At 39.1% G+C, this 16,752-nt stretch overlaps 1 protein-coding gene across 1 annotated transcript in view; it reads right to left on the bottom strand.

The window, feature by feature from the left end:
* The window catches only part of LOC134572093 (integrin alpha-M-like), a 154,124-nt gene extending 137,812 nt beyond the window's left edge, over positions 1 to 16,312 (bottom strand). The window contains exon 1 of the mRNA XM_063430908.1: positions 16,178 to 16,312. Within this exon, the coding sequence (XP_063286978.1) occupies positions 16,178 to 16,232 (55 nt within the window). The 5' untranslated portion in view covers positions 16,233 to 16,312. The remainder of the gene's footprint in view (positions 1 to 16,177) is intronic.
* Between the last annotated feature and the right edge of the window lie 440 nt (positions 16,313 to 16,752).

Genomic DNA, 16,752 nt, shown 5'->3' with positions numbered 1-16,752 from the left:
GTCGGCCATCTTGGATCGTCTATTCTTCAGCGGTGTTTGGTCGTCGAGCGCCTGGAACCGAAATCGGCTACTCGATGACACGAACACCGCTGGACTTCCAGACCGTTCGGGAGCCCGGTGTTCGGTAGGATCATTCCCCTAAGTACAATCGAAAGATTGAGGGGAACTTCCATATATAACTGTATTTGTTGCGGCGTTCGGTCAGTTCAGTTGGGAACTGAGCGGTATTCTCTCAAAAGATGCGCTCAGCCCCCAGCTATCTACCGAACGTTCGGTTAACTCTGTATACCGAATAAAACTCAGAAACGGTATTTTAAAGTAAATTGTCAGTTTTGCTGCACGAGGGGATAATCCACTTAATCGTCCATTTTAGTGGGAGTATCCTTCTCGTGCAGCAAAGCTTGTTGGGAGAATTATGTTGCATGATGGGATAAATCCCCTGAAACCTCTGTAAGGAAACCCCTTGCATGGGGAACTGTATAAATATGCAAGCTTGTGAATAAAGCCAGTTAGTTGACTCCCAAACTGTGTTTCGTCCGGTTATTGGGAGGATTGGGATAGTGCCTTACTTTTCAGCGCTGACTGTGGATTTACCTGTGATACCTGCGGAGATCGTGGACTCTAATACTGCCCTCCGCTACAAATATATATTTGTAAATTTACCAAACAGAATCAACATATCCACAGATAGCTTAGATCTGAGCGCTCAATATAACCGAACAGCGCTCGGATCCCATACATGTAGTTCAATTGCCATGGAGCTAAAGTCTTGTACAGGGTGCTTTCGACGAAACGAATGAGCTCTGTGGGATGGCTATCTGGGTAGTTCTGTTCATGCATTGTCAATTTACCGAATGGCACAGCGTTCATATGAACCTTGAACAGAACGAGGAAGGGTCGGTGATTTTAGCGGTATTCGTGGGAAGTAGTATCCGAAATTAGTTCCATGAGTTTGTCAACGAACACAGCTGGGCGTTCGACTGTCCAAGATGGTCGCCACCACGTGTTTGTGCCGTCCGTTCAGGAGTTGGAAGTGTCTGCAGTTAACCACAATGTTAATGAGGGCAGAAAGGTTATCGAGCAGCACACTTCCCTGCTGGATGGCCTGCCATTCGGTAGTTCATTCGTATTTAGGTGAATGAAAGCAGAATGAATGAAAGCAGAACCATACGAACAACCGGCAAATACCGAACAAACTGCCGAAACAGTAATAATCCAAAGGCAGAGAGGTCTGCCACAATACTGTTATGGTCTTTATTTGACTTTAGCTTCGGCATGTGGCCGTTTTTACATATTGGGTTTAACACCTCACCTCCAACCCCCCCACTTTCTCCCCCCTCTGCTCTTTGTACATTCAGACACATGATCCACTGTACTTAGTATAAACAGTGAGATCAAACTTTTATCCTGCCATTATGGTGGATGTATTTTCAAATTAGATTGTGCTTCTAGCACATGGTGAGAGGGAATAGTAGTAATGACTACGGGCGAGTATACCCTGAAACTCCGAGAGGCACGCCGCCAGCCACACGGCATAAACCTGACAAGATGCCGTCAAATATGGGCGGGCACGAGTCTTTGACCGGCAACCGATGATGTCGGAGTTGCCGATTGGCTGCATGACTTCATTAATGGGCGGATTTCCTGCGTAAATCACCGGCACAGTGCCGATGTCTTGCTCTTGATAAAGGTGTGAGAGAGCACCAAAACGCGCTGTCACAAAAGCAATTTCGCTATTGGTTTTTGAAGAGGACTAATGGCCAGCCTTTTGCCCAAAGACTATGGGCCCTGCAAAAAACATGCTAAAAAAAGTGACTTCCATGGGAAAATGTGCCTCTTTCCTTCCCCCTTTTTCCTGCCCTATTGTTTCTCCACCAGGGCGTTGTCCCAGGGACAATTGCAGACCAGTTTAAACTGGCTGACTTGTCCCTCCTCAACTTCCCATCAGCCCTTACTATTGTTTAACCCCATGGCGATTCAACTGTATTCGTGAGATCTGAGCGCTTTTCGGACATATTGAGCGCTCAGATCCAAGTTATCTGGGGATATGTTGGACATATAAGTCAAACATTGTATAATTTTAGTGTCTTGTGTATTATGTGTTTGTCACATTAATTGTTTGTGTCTTGTGTATTGTGTGTTTGTCACATTAATTGTTTGTGTCCTGTGCATTTTGTGGTTCTATTTTTCAATAATAAAGCATCAAAATAATTTTATTTAAAAATAGCTACCGGTATTTAATTGCCAAAATTAATGATAATGTATTGGTGGTAATTTTCCGAGGTTTACCTTCAGTTTTGGAGCTTTATCCTTTTTAATCCAAAATGGACTTGATGATTTTTTACCCCCAATTAATCTGCTTTGAGCTATTTGTTAACATTCACTTTGAATTCCCGTCATTTGTTATGTTAGTGACAGAGCTGTGTCCTGTGCCTGTGTAGTCCAGGATTACAACGTTCCTATTTCTATGTATGTGATCTAAATAGTATTTACCACAATTTATTAGTTACAGGCATTAATAAATACCAATTTCACATTTTATCAATTGATGAATTTTGAATAATTTAGCCTCAATTAAATTGAGCACTTTGTGTGTAACAATGTAATCCATGGCGATCTGGGGAAAGTACATCCAAACTGGGGCACGTCCAGAGACATGGTGCAGAAGGGGTTAAAAACACCACGATAGACCAAAAGGTAGAAAGACACTCAATAAACCTATTTAAATCTACATAATACAATGAGCGGTTTCAGAATATTAAAAGCACAACATGTTTCTATGGTATATGGCAAAATAACAAATGTGTTTCCTGCATTGTATCACTTGTAGCCAAATCTTCAATTCAAATGCCTCCAGTTTCCATATTACAAGGCCGGGAACCACAAAACAAGAAACACTTATTACCCTACAGGAAAAAAAGCCACGGTATTGGCACATGCAGAAAACCAGAAATACATAACATGAGCTAAAATAATGCGGAAAATGGACTGAGTTTATCACATCAAAATCCTTGTTCTAGTCTTTGGGCTCCAAAGAACTCAAGGTGTGGATCCAGAAACTCTCACATTCTTTAGTAGTTTTTGTCTGTCTTAATCGCTTGTTTGTATGGGGACAGAGTGAGTCATTTGACACTTTAACTGAGAAATTGTGTGTGTTCCAAAATATGTGCAGGGACTGATTTGTAAATGTTTCCAGTTCTGATGTCAGAGGAATTTCTCAACCATCTCGCTTAATCTTAGTGAATACACTTCCTCATGTGTTACAATACATTTAACCCCATGCAAGTGACTGTGTGGAAGGGCACGCAGCAAATTATCCAAGTGGGCCCTTTCAAACCGCAATCATTTATTGCCATCTGTTGGTTTTATGTACAGGTCGGTAATTCATTCTGAACCTTTCTTGTAGATTGTAGTGTCCAGAAAGTTGGTACTGACTCACAAGCCCTGGTGAAATGAATCTCATGAGAGAAGGAGTTTGACACCTCATGGAAGTTCTTGAGGGACTCGAATGCACCACTCCACACTGACCATTTGTCATCTACATAGCAGACAGAACAGTATATATGGTCATAAATAATGGTGGAGGATAAATGGAACGTTCATCAAAATGATTCATAAAAATATTGGCATATGGGGGTGCTACGTTCAAACCCATTTACACCTGGAAGCAAAAGTTACGTAAAAATACAAAACAATGTGTAACAAGAACATGAGGACATTCTCAATGTGATGAAAGCCTCATACATCGCTACATTGTGTACCCCATTGATGTGTATACGCTGGTAATATCAAATGTGACACGGAACCTGGATATCCCACTGGTGTCAAACAAGCGAAATATTGTCTGTGAAAAGGTCTAGACACTTTGTCAAGAATGGACAATGGGGGCAAAGCTGAGATAATCCCTGCAATTCTGGGCCGACCAGCTGGATCGATTAAGGTCCCGTGAATTTTAGGTAATGTGTATATTGTAGGAATATACACAATTATTTAATCTTATACAGGAATATGATATAAAATAAGGGAGCGCAAAAAATGACAGTAAGTAGTAGGAATACATCTAAATGTGAATTCTCTACTATAAAGCTGCCAGATACTTTAAATACCTCCCTAGTATTAAAAATTCAAACAATGCATAAAAAAATAGTATCAGCGCTTAGCAGACCAACCCCTTATCTACAAGTATGGGAACAGAGATAAAAATGCTCCAAAGTCTGATCCTAAAATATACTTCTACAACGTGCAGTGTAAGTGTCAGAGTGGAGATATATCCAAATGAATAGTCTTAGTATGAGGATATTCCCACGCTGTGTGAGGGAAACAGATCCTCTTTCACTCCGTGTCTTTGTATCTGCTCGGCTACTTTGTATCAACCTTTAAAAAAGGATGCTTGGCATAGCGTAAAACAGAAACACATTTATTTCCCCAGCATAAAAGACCCCTACATAAAAACTCTTACAACAAAATATGGTGAACACTTATTTCTAAGTTTCCCCAAATAAGCAGTGTTACAATGCGGTGTACTCGCCGGGAGAAGATCGCGTGCTGCTCCGTATGTCAGTCCTGTGCACTCAGACCGATATCGTTGCAGAGATGTCGGCTCTTCTGTCCTACCACATTGGTTCCGGCAGGTTTTAAAAAATCATTCCCGCCAGTTTCATCAACGCGTTTCGTCCGTTGAAACCGGACTTTTTTAAGACGACCGATCAGGAGGATCTGAGTGGTTTAAATACACCTTTCTATTAGCAGTCCCTATAGTGGGTGTGCATCATAGCAGGCTGCAGAACGTTCTCTACGGCATCTCCAGACTCTGCCACGTCTGTCACATGTGTTCAGTGTGAACCTGCTTTCATCTGTGAAGAGCACAGGGCGCCAGTGGCGAATTTGCCAACCTTGGTGTTCTCTGCCAAATGCCAAACGTCCTGCACGGTGTTGGGCTGTAAGCACAACCCGCACCTGTGGACGTCAGGCCCTCATACCACCCTCATGGAGTCTGTTTCTGATGGTTTGAGCAGACACATGCACATTTGTGGCCTGCTGGAGGTCATTTTGCAGGGCTCTGGCAGTGCTCCTCCTGTTCCTCCTTGCACAAAGGCGGAGGTAGCGGTCCTGCTGCTGGGTTGTTGCCCTCCTATGGCCTCCTCCACGTCTCCTGATGTACTGGCCTGTCTCCTGGTAGCGCCTCCATGCTCTATACACTACGCTGACAGACACAGCAAACCTGCTTGCCACAGCTCGCATTGATGTGCTATCCTGGATGAGCTGCACTACCTGAGCCACTTGTGTGGGTTGTAGACTCTGTCTCATGCTACCACTAGAGTGAAAGCACCGCCAGCATTCAAAAGTGACCAAAACATCAGCCAGGAAGCATAGGAACTGAGAAGTGGTCTGTGGTCACTACCTGCAGAGCCACTCCTTTATTGGGGGTGTCTTGCTAATTGCCTATAATTTCCACCTGTTTTCTATCCCACTTGCACAACACCATGTGAAATTGATTGTCACTCAGTGTTGCTTCCGAAGTGGAAAGTTTAATTTTACAGACGTGTGATTGACTTGGAGTTCCATTGTGTTGTGTTATATATATATATATATATATATATGGCTTGGCCTGTAATTGTGGGAGGCACTGGGATCCCTATTTAAACCCAGTAAGCCCCTGCTTACCTGTTGGCGACGTTCTCGGAATTGCTTCTGTTTATTTCCGGTTCACATGAACCTGATGTCATTTTCCCGCCCTCCGGCAGTCCGTTTGTAAAAAACTTTCTCTGCTTACTGAGTTCGTGAGTATAACAAGGGAAGCCAGCATACGAACGGCTAAACGTAAGTTATACTCTATCATTTCGTACGCACCGCATACTTGTCATTTACTCACACATTCGTTTAAAATATTTCATTCGGCTAAATCGCTTATGTTAATCTTTCATCCACATACCGCTACAATTCAAGCTAGCCGGCGTTCGTCTAAAGTTATCCGTTTGCATAAACCCTTATGTTTAGCCATCAGTATACACATAGCAGCCGTTCGTGTCAAACACACTTTCGTACAAACTTCCCTTCATTCGTATAAACTGCCGCTTGTTTCAGTATGAACTTTCATATGCTCTGTTCGTTTAGACTATCAGTTCGTTTCATGCACACTTTTGTTTATTTTCCACGCTGTCGATTCACTCATACCTAGCAGTACAATTTCATTTCGGTACTACAGCATCATGAAAGCATTTTACATTCACATTTAAATGGCATTCCATGTTAAATTTGGTTTAGTTTAACAAGTTCACATAGAACAGCAATATCCTATGCAAAATTCACCTGGGGGATAGGTTAGAACTTAAATATTGTGACGTATTTTAGGTTCAAGTAAGGATCATTCCTTCCACTACCGTATACGTTTTACAGAACAATCAGCAGGTACGTCAAATAAATGATCCCAGGTGGGGTTATCAGGAGTTTATAGGCTCACGCCAATTAGGTTTGGTCCCATAGGCCTCTTAGCCTACAAGTCAAGTGGTCCCACAAGGCATACATTCAGCCTCCCGTTCAGAGGTTTGAGATCAAACGGCCCAACGCACAGTTAAAGCCTTGCATCAAGTCATAGTTAGGGCCTCACCTGTCACGGCCATTCGATATTGCATTCTTTTACGTGTCACCGAGAGTGCCTCTCATATCCACTTGGCAAGTAGTCAGGGCCTCACCTGTCACCAACACAAGCTAGTTTAATACAATTTCGCCTGTAGGCACTACTCTAGTTAGCCGGGACACTACTGTTCTATACGGTACCATACTAACCTACTCCATCTGCCTCACTTCTTTAGCATGTCCAATGCTTCTATACAAGAAGACGATCTGTCGGTTACCAGCACCCCACTCAGATCAGGCTCACAGAGAAGGCAACCTATTCCTCCAAGTTCAGCTTCCAGCTATCGATCCTGGACTATCCCTAAACTCACCTCAGAACTCAAAAAGAGGGATATCCCTTTCCCGGCTACAGCCAGGAAACCTGAACTATTTTGTTTATTAAACACTACTGAGGACAACGAAAGGCCTGGCCCTAGTTCAGAGTTTAACGTGCAAAATAGCCTGGCTGAGTTGCACGTCATGATGGCCTCCCTTGTTTCTTCAGTAGCAACTATTATAATGGGTTGGATAAGCTGGAGTCAAATAATATTCCACCCGTTCCAGAGCTTCCAGTGCCTGTTGCTCAGCCCGCGCCTAACCCTGGAGGTAACGGTAATCCTCTCCCAGCTAAAAAGGCTACCAATATCATAAATCCTCTCCACCTCATTCCTCAGAATCTGAGACGTGACATAATAGAGGGGAAGGACATTAACTTGGCTTCACTACTGATAGCATCGCAAGACATTGTCGAGAACAGGGCATACACGTTTGAGGATCTGTCAGTAGTTATGAAGTCTAGAGATCCTAGACTAAATAGGAAACTCAACATCCCCGAATTTGTCCTGGCATTCGGTCTGTACAGAGACGTGATCTGTACGGCTTTTCCCCTCCGTAGAGCTTGACTTATACCTACACAAAGTTATTGAGTTAGCATATAAGTATGGGGGCTATGCCTTTTACGATTACACAAGTCATTCTCATCCAGATCTGCCGCATCACTATCTCAATACAATACAATCACAGACTGGGGACAGTTAGACACAGAATTGTTTCTCATGCATTTTGCAGGTCTCAAAACTCCTTCCTGCGCCATATGCTCATCAGCTGCTCATTCGATCAATTTCTGTCCTGAAAATTTGGCAATCCCTTCTACCAGTAGCACCAATGCTGATTATCAGTCCACTACTACCGAGAGGGAAGTGAGAGACAAGTTAGGCAGGCCAATTGTTTTTCTGGGTAAAGCACAAGTCTGCAATAATTTCAATGCCGGGGGTTGTGGTTATAGTGCTTGTAGGCTGCTTCACGTGGGCTCACTTTGCTTCAAAGCACACGCCAAAACAATGTGCCCCAACAGGTTGTACCCTAAAAAATCTTCCACTCTAATAAACGTACCTAATTTGCAACGCCACCTGTCTAATCATCCTTCTTTTCATCCTGTGGAATTTCTCATGACTGGTTTCACACAGGGTTCGTGTCACTCCCCACAGGTATCTTTGAATGCCCCAACCTACAGTCTCAGAGCCTCAGAGATCCAGACCCCATACAATAACTCTTACAGAAAGAAGTCATCAATGGTTTCATGATAGGCCTTTTCACAACACCACCTTTCACCTCCTGGAGGACAAACCCCCTAGGAATAGCCACAGGGAAATTTAACAATAAAAAGAGACTGATTATCGACTTTTATGCACCTCTCTCCTCCTCTACACCTAGCCTAAATGCACTGATCCCATCAGAAGACTTTTCCCTTCAGTACGCCAGAATTGACGATGCTATACAAGCAATCATTCATTTTGGGAAAGCCGTCTGGTTGAGTAAAACTGACATTACTAACGCATTTAAATTACTTCCCATTCATCAGTCACTCTGGCATCTGCATGGAGTTAAGTGGCAAGACAGCTACTATTTTGCTACCAGACTAACCTTCGGCTCTAAAAGTAGCCCCAAATTATTCGACATATTCGCCAAAACGTTAACCTGGCTCCTACTGAACTTTTGCAGATGTCCAGTAGTCATACACTACTTACACTACACGACTTCCTCACCATCGAACCACACCATTGCACACCCCACAGCCTTAATCACATGCTCACTCTATTCAAAGATTTAGGAGTCCCGGTAACACAGGACAAAACAGAAGGTCCCAACACGGAGATTACTTTCCTGGGGATTACACTCAATTCTGTCTCCATGCAGGCCAGCCTGCCCCAAGAGAAAGTAGACAGAATCATTTCTTACATTAACATCTGCACGTCACAAGGCACTTGCACCAGGAAACGGCTACAGTCACTACTCGGTTCACTCAATTTTGCAATGAGAATAATTGCACAGGGCAAGTCTTTCATTTCCAGAATCCTCTCTCTATTGCACGGTCTCCCTGACGACGACTCCACAACTCCCTTAGACGAGTCAGCTAGAGCTGATCTACAAATGTGGCAACTGTTCCTGTCCTCTTGGAATGGCAGGTCGCTATTTGTTCCCCCCCCATTTCTGACGATTCCCCGGTAATTTGGACTGACGCATCAGGGGCCATAGGTTATGCAGCAATTGTTGCTAATGAATGGCTGTAGACTCTTGGCCAGTTGAGACCAACTCGCTGGATAATTTCAATACCACCTCAGCTCTATTTGAAATTTACCGATCGTAGCAGCTGCACACACTTGGGGTATGAATGGAGGGGACAGTCAGTCAGATGCTTTTCTGATAACTTAGCTACATGTAATATCGTTAACAAAGGACGCTCTCACTCCCTCATCATTATGAACTTGATTAGGAGACTGACCTGGCTAGAGGCTAAGCTTCAATTCTGCATAACCTGTATTCACGTTCCAGGTGTTCAAAATACCGCTGCTGATGCTCTCTCACGCTTTAATTTGCAGGAATTTTTCAGGCATCATCCATCTGCAAACTCACTACCCAGGGAACCTCCAAACTTTGCAGACCTAAATATGAGCTAAGTTCTCTCTTACACCATAGTATGTCACTCACACAGGCATATTTATCCCTTAATACGAGGAAAGCTTATTCCAGGGCATACAAATTATTTAAAATATTTGTTCGTGATTATTGTATAATAAATGTTTTTTCCATTGAAACTATGGTAGCGTTTACAACTTTTTGCCACATTTCTCTTAATTTAGCTTACAAACTCTACTTAACGGGTATACAACACTGCATGTTAACCAGCTATCCCAACAAAGCTCCATTCCTAGCATCCTCAAAGGTGTCCAGAGGTTAACAGTACACAGTCCCATTAAGAGACTTCCCATTGACAGTATGCTCTTCAAGAATATCTCTGATGTACTCGACACGTCCCCTTTCGAACAAAACAGAAACCTAATTATCAAGTCCGCGGCTTACTTAGCCTTCTATGGTTTCTTGAGACCCAAAGAATTTTCTGTGGAGAAAGCATCTGACTCCAAGCCATGCCTCCAGAATAAACACCTTATTAACAAACAGAAAATAGAGTGTACTGGCGCTACTATGGAAAGATGGGTAGTTGTTGTATAACACCGCAAAACACAGCCGCTATAACACCAAAATCTTATCTTAAAACATAGGGTAGGAAGGTGAAGGTGAAGCGCTGATAATATGTATCCCGTGATATAAAGTGCGGAATATATAGCAATACCTCTACCTTAAAATATTTCAATACAGGAGTCCTAATGGAGGTATGCTGTACCGTAAAGACAAAAGGCAAAATAACCACACATAGTGTATACTGTGATATGAATAAGCAGTGTACAAAAAATAGGGGAAATATGCCCACTCACACTTTCAGGAGCTAATTATGTATAGCTCACTGTGATCGCTTGTAGGGTCCGTGAAGGCGACCCTATCCCTTCTTGGGTGGTTGTTCCTTTTGTCACTTGTTTTAAACCCAGAGCCCTCCACATCGGCTCTGGTCTGAGGGTGTATGTAGTTAAGGACTACAAGCCTTCTTTATAAAAATAGCAGGAGATGCCACAAGTGGTATTAAAATAGTAAACAATTTATTGTAACATATATTTTAAAAAAGTAATAGTAATATAAAATAATGTGTATACATAAAATACCACTAAAATGGCAAAAAAAGTCCAATATCAAAGTCTCTTTCCTCACAAGGTCCCTAGGACGCGTTTCGCCGCTCTGGCTTCTTCAACTGGTGGTTTGAGAAAAATCTTTGTTTCTTCCTTGGACCGGCTCCCGCTATAAGTACCCCTTCATGGGTACTGTGATTAATTTCCGGCTTGTTGAATCGCGGGCGTTCACCATGGGAACGGTGACGCCCTGCGTTCCAAGCCTACACTGCTTATTCATATTACAGTATACACTATGTGTGGTTATTTTGCCTTTTGTTATTAACAAACAGGACCACTACATCTTATGTATTACCCATAACAAAACGAGCCAAACAGGTCCACCGGTAGAAATTAAATATTATCCTTCCTCTACCAAATGGTGTCCTGTCCAAGTATTGGATAAACTAGCGGAATCCCTAATCACCTCCAACCCTGATTACCCACGTTTAGCTATTCAAGGTAAACCCCTAACCACTAAACATTTTATGCTCTACATTCGCATGTTATTACTCCGGCTAGGACATAACCCACACGCCTTCTCAGGCCATTCATTCTGCATTGGAGCAGCCACAGCTGTCTCAGGTAATCACGTACCAACTCACATCATTAAAAATATGGGTCGGTGGAAATCATCCGCATACAACAGATACATCCCCAATCCTGAGAAAGAAATACGAATGGCTTTCTGTGAAATGTCTAAATAATGTATGGCTTAATAAACGTATCTGACTTTGAGGATCACTGCTTATATTTTGCCCACTTTTACAGGTCTAACCTCACGTCAGTTTCGTCACACCTCAACTGACTTTGCTCTTACTAATACTGCTTCTTCTGTTATTGTTTTCTTACGTCCTCGAAATGTGATTATATATATATATATTTGGGAGTCTAGCCAGCCCCTTGGGTTTTGCACCCCTCCCTGTCACAGGTGTCTCCCCTCATGACCGTATTTAGCCTTGTACTGCAGAGAGCTCGAGATGGAAGGATTTCCCCAAGTGAGTAGCTCATTTAGTAGACAGTTGGTAGTGAGAGTAGGACCTGCCAAAGATGGGGTACATTGACATTGTGGCAGGCTTATGCAATGTATGATCATATAATGCAACTAAATCCCCATTATTTTTTTCCTAGATTAGGTGTTTTTAATAAAACTAGCAAAATAGCTGTCTAGCAGATAAAGCAGTGCGCTGGATTTTCATTTTTACTATATATCTGTAACAGTGTATCTATAATATTACTGTATGTATCTATTAAATGTGTAACAATGTATCTATAACTGTACTGTATGTGTCTATCATATCTGTAACAGTGTATCTATAATATTACTGTATGTGTCTATTATATTTGTAACAATGTATCTATAACTGTACTGTATGTGTCTATCATATCTGTAACAATGTATCTATAACTGTACTGTATGTGTCTATCATATCTGTAACAATGTATCTATAACTGTACTGTATGTGTCTATCATATCTGTAACAATGTATCTATAACTGTACTGTATGTGTCTATTATATGTGTAACAATGTATCTATAATATTACTGTATGTGTCTATTATATCTGTAACAATATATCTATAACTGTACTGTATGTGTCTATCATATCTGTAACAATGTATCTATAATATTACTGTATGTGTCTATTATATCTGTAACAATATATCTATAACTGTGCTGTATGTGTATATTATATGTGTAACAATGTATCTATAACAGCACTGTGTGTCTATTATATGTGTAACAATGTATCTATAACAGCACTGTGTGTGTCTATTATATCTGTAACAATGTATCTATTACTGTATTTATATATGTAACAATGTATCTATAACAGCACTGTGTGTGTCTATTATCTGTAACACTGTATCTATAACTGTACGGTATATATCTATTATATGTGTAACAATGTATCTATAACTATATTATATCTGTAGCAATGTATCTATAACGACACTGTATGTGTCTATTATATGTGTAACAATGTATCTATTACTATATTATATCTGTAGCAATGTATCTATAACGACACTGTATGTGTCTATTATATGTGTAACAATGTATCTATAACTGCACTGTATGTGTCTATTATATGTGTAACAATGTATCTATAACTGTACTGTATGTGTCTATTATATGTGTAACACTGTATCTATAACTGCACTGTATGTGTCTATTATATGTGTAACACTGTATCTATAACTGTGCTGTATGTGTCTATTATATGTGTAACACTGTATCTATAACTGTACTGTATGTGTCTATTATATGTGTAACACTGTATCTATAACTGTACTGTATGTGTCTGTTATATGTGTAACAATGTATCTATAACTGTACTGTATGTGTCTATTATATCTGTAACAATGTATCTATAGCTGTACTGTATGTGTCTATTATATGTGTAACAATGTATCGATAACAGCACTGTGTGTGTCTATTATATGTGTAACAATGTATCTATTACTGTATTATATCTGTAACAATGTATCTATAACTGTATTTATATATATGTAACAATGTATCTATAACAGCACTGTGTGTGTCTATTATCTGTAACAATGTATCTATTACTATATTATATCTGTAGCAATGTATCTATAACGACACTGTATGTGTCTATTATATCTGTAACAATGTATCTATAATATTACTGTATGTGTCTATTATATCTGTAACAATATATCTATAACTGTACTGTATGTGTCTATTATATGTGTAACAATGTATCTATAACTGCACTGTATGTGTCTATTATATCTGTAACAATGTATCTATAATATTACTGTATGTGTCTATTATATGTGTAACAATATATCTATAACTGCACTGTATGTGTCTATTATATGTGTAACAATGTATCTATAACTGCACTGTACGTGTCTATTATATGTGTAACACTGTATCTATAACTGCACTGTATGTGTCTATTATATCTGTAACAATGTATCTATAATATTACTGTATGTGTCTATTATATGTGTAACAATATATCTATAACTGTACTGTATGTGTCTATTATATGTGTAACACTGTATCTATAACTGCACTGTATGTGTCTATTATATGTGTAACACTGTATCTATAACTGTGCTGTATGTGTCTATTATATGTGTAACACTGTATCTATAACTGTACTGTATGTGTCTATTATATGTGTAACACTGTATCTATAACTGTACTGTATGTGTCTGTTATATGTGTAACAATGTATCTATAACTGTACTGTATGTGTCTATTATATCTGTAACAATGTATCTATAGCTGTACTGTATGTGTCTATTATATGTGTAACAATGTATCTATAACAGCACTGTGTGTGTCTATTATATGTGTAACAATGTATCTATAACAGCACTGTGTGTGTCTATTATATGTGTAACAATGTATCTATTACTGTATTATATCTGTAACAATGTATCTATAACAGCACTGTGTGTGTCTATTATCTGTAACAATGTATCTATTACTATATTATATCTGTAGCAATGTATCTATAACGACACTGTATGTGTCTATTATATCTGTAACAATGTATCTATAATATTACTGTATGTGTCTATTATATCTGTAACAATATATCTATAACTGTACTGTATGTGTCTATTATATGTGTAACAATGTATCTATAACTGCACTGTATGTGTCTATTATATCTGTAACAATGTATCTATAATATTACTGTATGTGTCTATTATATGTGTAACAATATATCTATAACTGCACTGTATGTGTCTATTATATGTGTAACAATGTATCTATAACTGCACTGTACGTGTCTATTATATGTGTAACACTGTATCTATAACTGCACTGTATGTGTCTATTATATGTGTAACAATGTATCTATAACTGCACTGTATGTGTCTATTATATCTGTAACAATGTATCTATAATATTACTGTATGTGTCTATTATATGTGTAACAATATATCTATAACTGTGCTGTATGTGTCTATTATATGTGTAACAATATATCTATAACTGTGCTGTATGTGTCTATTATATGTGTAACACTGTATCTATAACTGCACTGTATGTGTCTATTATATGTGTAACACTGTATCTATAACTGTATGTGTCTATTATATGTGTAACAATGTATCTATAACTGCACTGTATGTGTCTATTATATCTGTAACAATGTATCTATAATATTACTGTATGTGTCTATTATATGTGTAACAATGTATCTATAACTGCACTGTATGTGTCTATTATATGTGTAACACTGTATCTATAACTGCACTGTATGTGTCTATTATATGTGTAACACTGTATCTATAACTGTGCTGTATGTGTCTATTATATCTGTAACAATGTATCTATAATATTACTGTATGTGTCTATTATATGTGTAACAATATATCTATAACTGTACTGTATGTGTCTATTATTAGTGTAACAATATATCTATAACTGTGCTGTATGTGTCTATTATATGTGTAACAATATATCTATAACTGTGCTGTATGTGTCTATTATATGTGTAACACTGTATCTATAACTGCACTGTATGTGTCTATTATATGTGTAACACTGTATCTATAACTGTATGTGTCTATTATATGTGTAACAATATATCTATAACTGCACTGTATGTGTCTATTATATCTGTAACAATGTATCTATAATATTACTGTATGTGTCTATTATATGTGTAACAATGTATCTATAACTGCACTGTATGTGTCTATTATATGTGTAGCAATGTATCTATAACAGCACTGTATGTGTCTATTATATGTGTAACACTGTATCTATAACTGTGCTGTATGTGTCTATTATATCTGTAACAATGTATCTATAATATTACTGTATGTGTCTATTATATGTGTAACACTATCTATAACTGTGCTGTATGTGTCTATTATATGTGTAACAATATATCTATAACTGTGCTGTATGTGTCTATTATATGTGTAACACTGTATCTATAACTGCACTGTATGTGTCTATTATATGTGTAACAATGTATCTATAACAGCACTGTATGTGTCTATTATATGTGTAACACTGTATCTATAACTGCACTGTATGTGTCTATTATATGTGTAACACTGTATCTATAACTGTGCTGTATGTGTCTATTATATCTGTAACAATGTATCTATAATATTACTGTATGTGTCTATTATATGTGTAACACTATCTATAACTGTGCTGTATGTGTCTATTATATGTGTAACAATATATCTATAACTGTGCTGTATGTGTCTATTATATGTGTAACACTGTATCTATAACTGCACTGTATGTGTCTATTATATGTGTAGCAATGTATCTATAACAGCACTGTATGTGTCTATGATATCAGTAACAATGTATCTATTACTATATTATATCTGTAACAATGTATCTATTACTATATTATATCTGTAACAATGTATCTATAATTGTACTTTGAACTCAAATGTTATTTTATTGTTGATTCTCCTGATTATTTTATGTAATTAATAAATCCCACAGTCAGAATCAATGACTTTATTCAGAGATAAACTTACCCAAAAAGATGAGCAGGCATGAGAGCTGGGCTGCCATCAGGTGGGCTGCCATCATGGGGGCTGCAGTCAGTGGGATTGACACGGGAGGGCTGAATTCAGAAAGGGGACAATGCTCCGGTGTTACAGCTTAATGCCAGGATGTGTGACATGTAATAGGTTTGCCTAATAATGTAAAGGGGAAGAGGAGGGTCTGGATATTTGTGAAATCTTTGAAAGTTCCTTTATAACGCTTTATGATCACCGTCACAATTAACCCTCTCTCTGCTCCGTGCCAGACAAAACCTGGTGCTTTCTGTACAACTCTGTGAAGGTGGAGATATCTTTCTGTCTACATATCTGGCCGTTTATCCCTCAATCCCTCATTCCATCTATCCCTCCATCTAGCCATTCTCTTTTTATCCATCCATCCCTCCTTCCCTCCATCCCTCCCTTCCTCCATCCATTTGTCTGTTTGTCTATCTGTGGATCTATCGATCTATCTATCCCTCCCTATTAATCCATCCTGCTCTTCCTCCCTCCATTCATCTGTCTGTCTGTCTGTCTGTCTATATCTCCCTCCATCTAGCCATTCTTTT

This window comes from Pelobates fuscus, chromosome 8 (genome assembly GCF_036172605.1).
Source record: "Pelobates fuscus isolate aPelFus1 chromosome 8, aPelFus1.pri, whole genome shotgun sequence".
Classification (NCBI taxonomy): domain Eukaryota; kingdom Metazoa; phylum Chordata; class Amphibia; order Anura; family Pelobatidae; genus Pelobates; species Pelobates fuscus.
The sequence above is the reverse complement of the archived record's forward strand: the minus strand, read 5'-3'. Positions and strand labels throughout refer to the sequence as shown.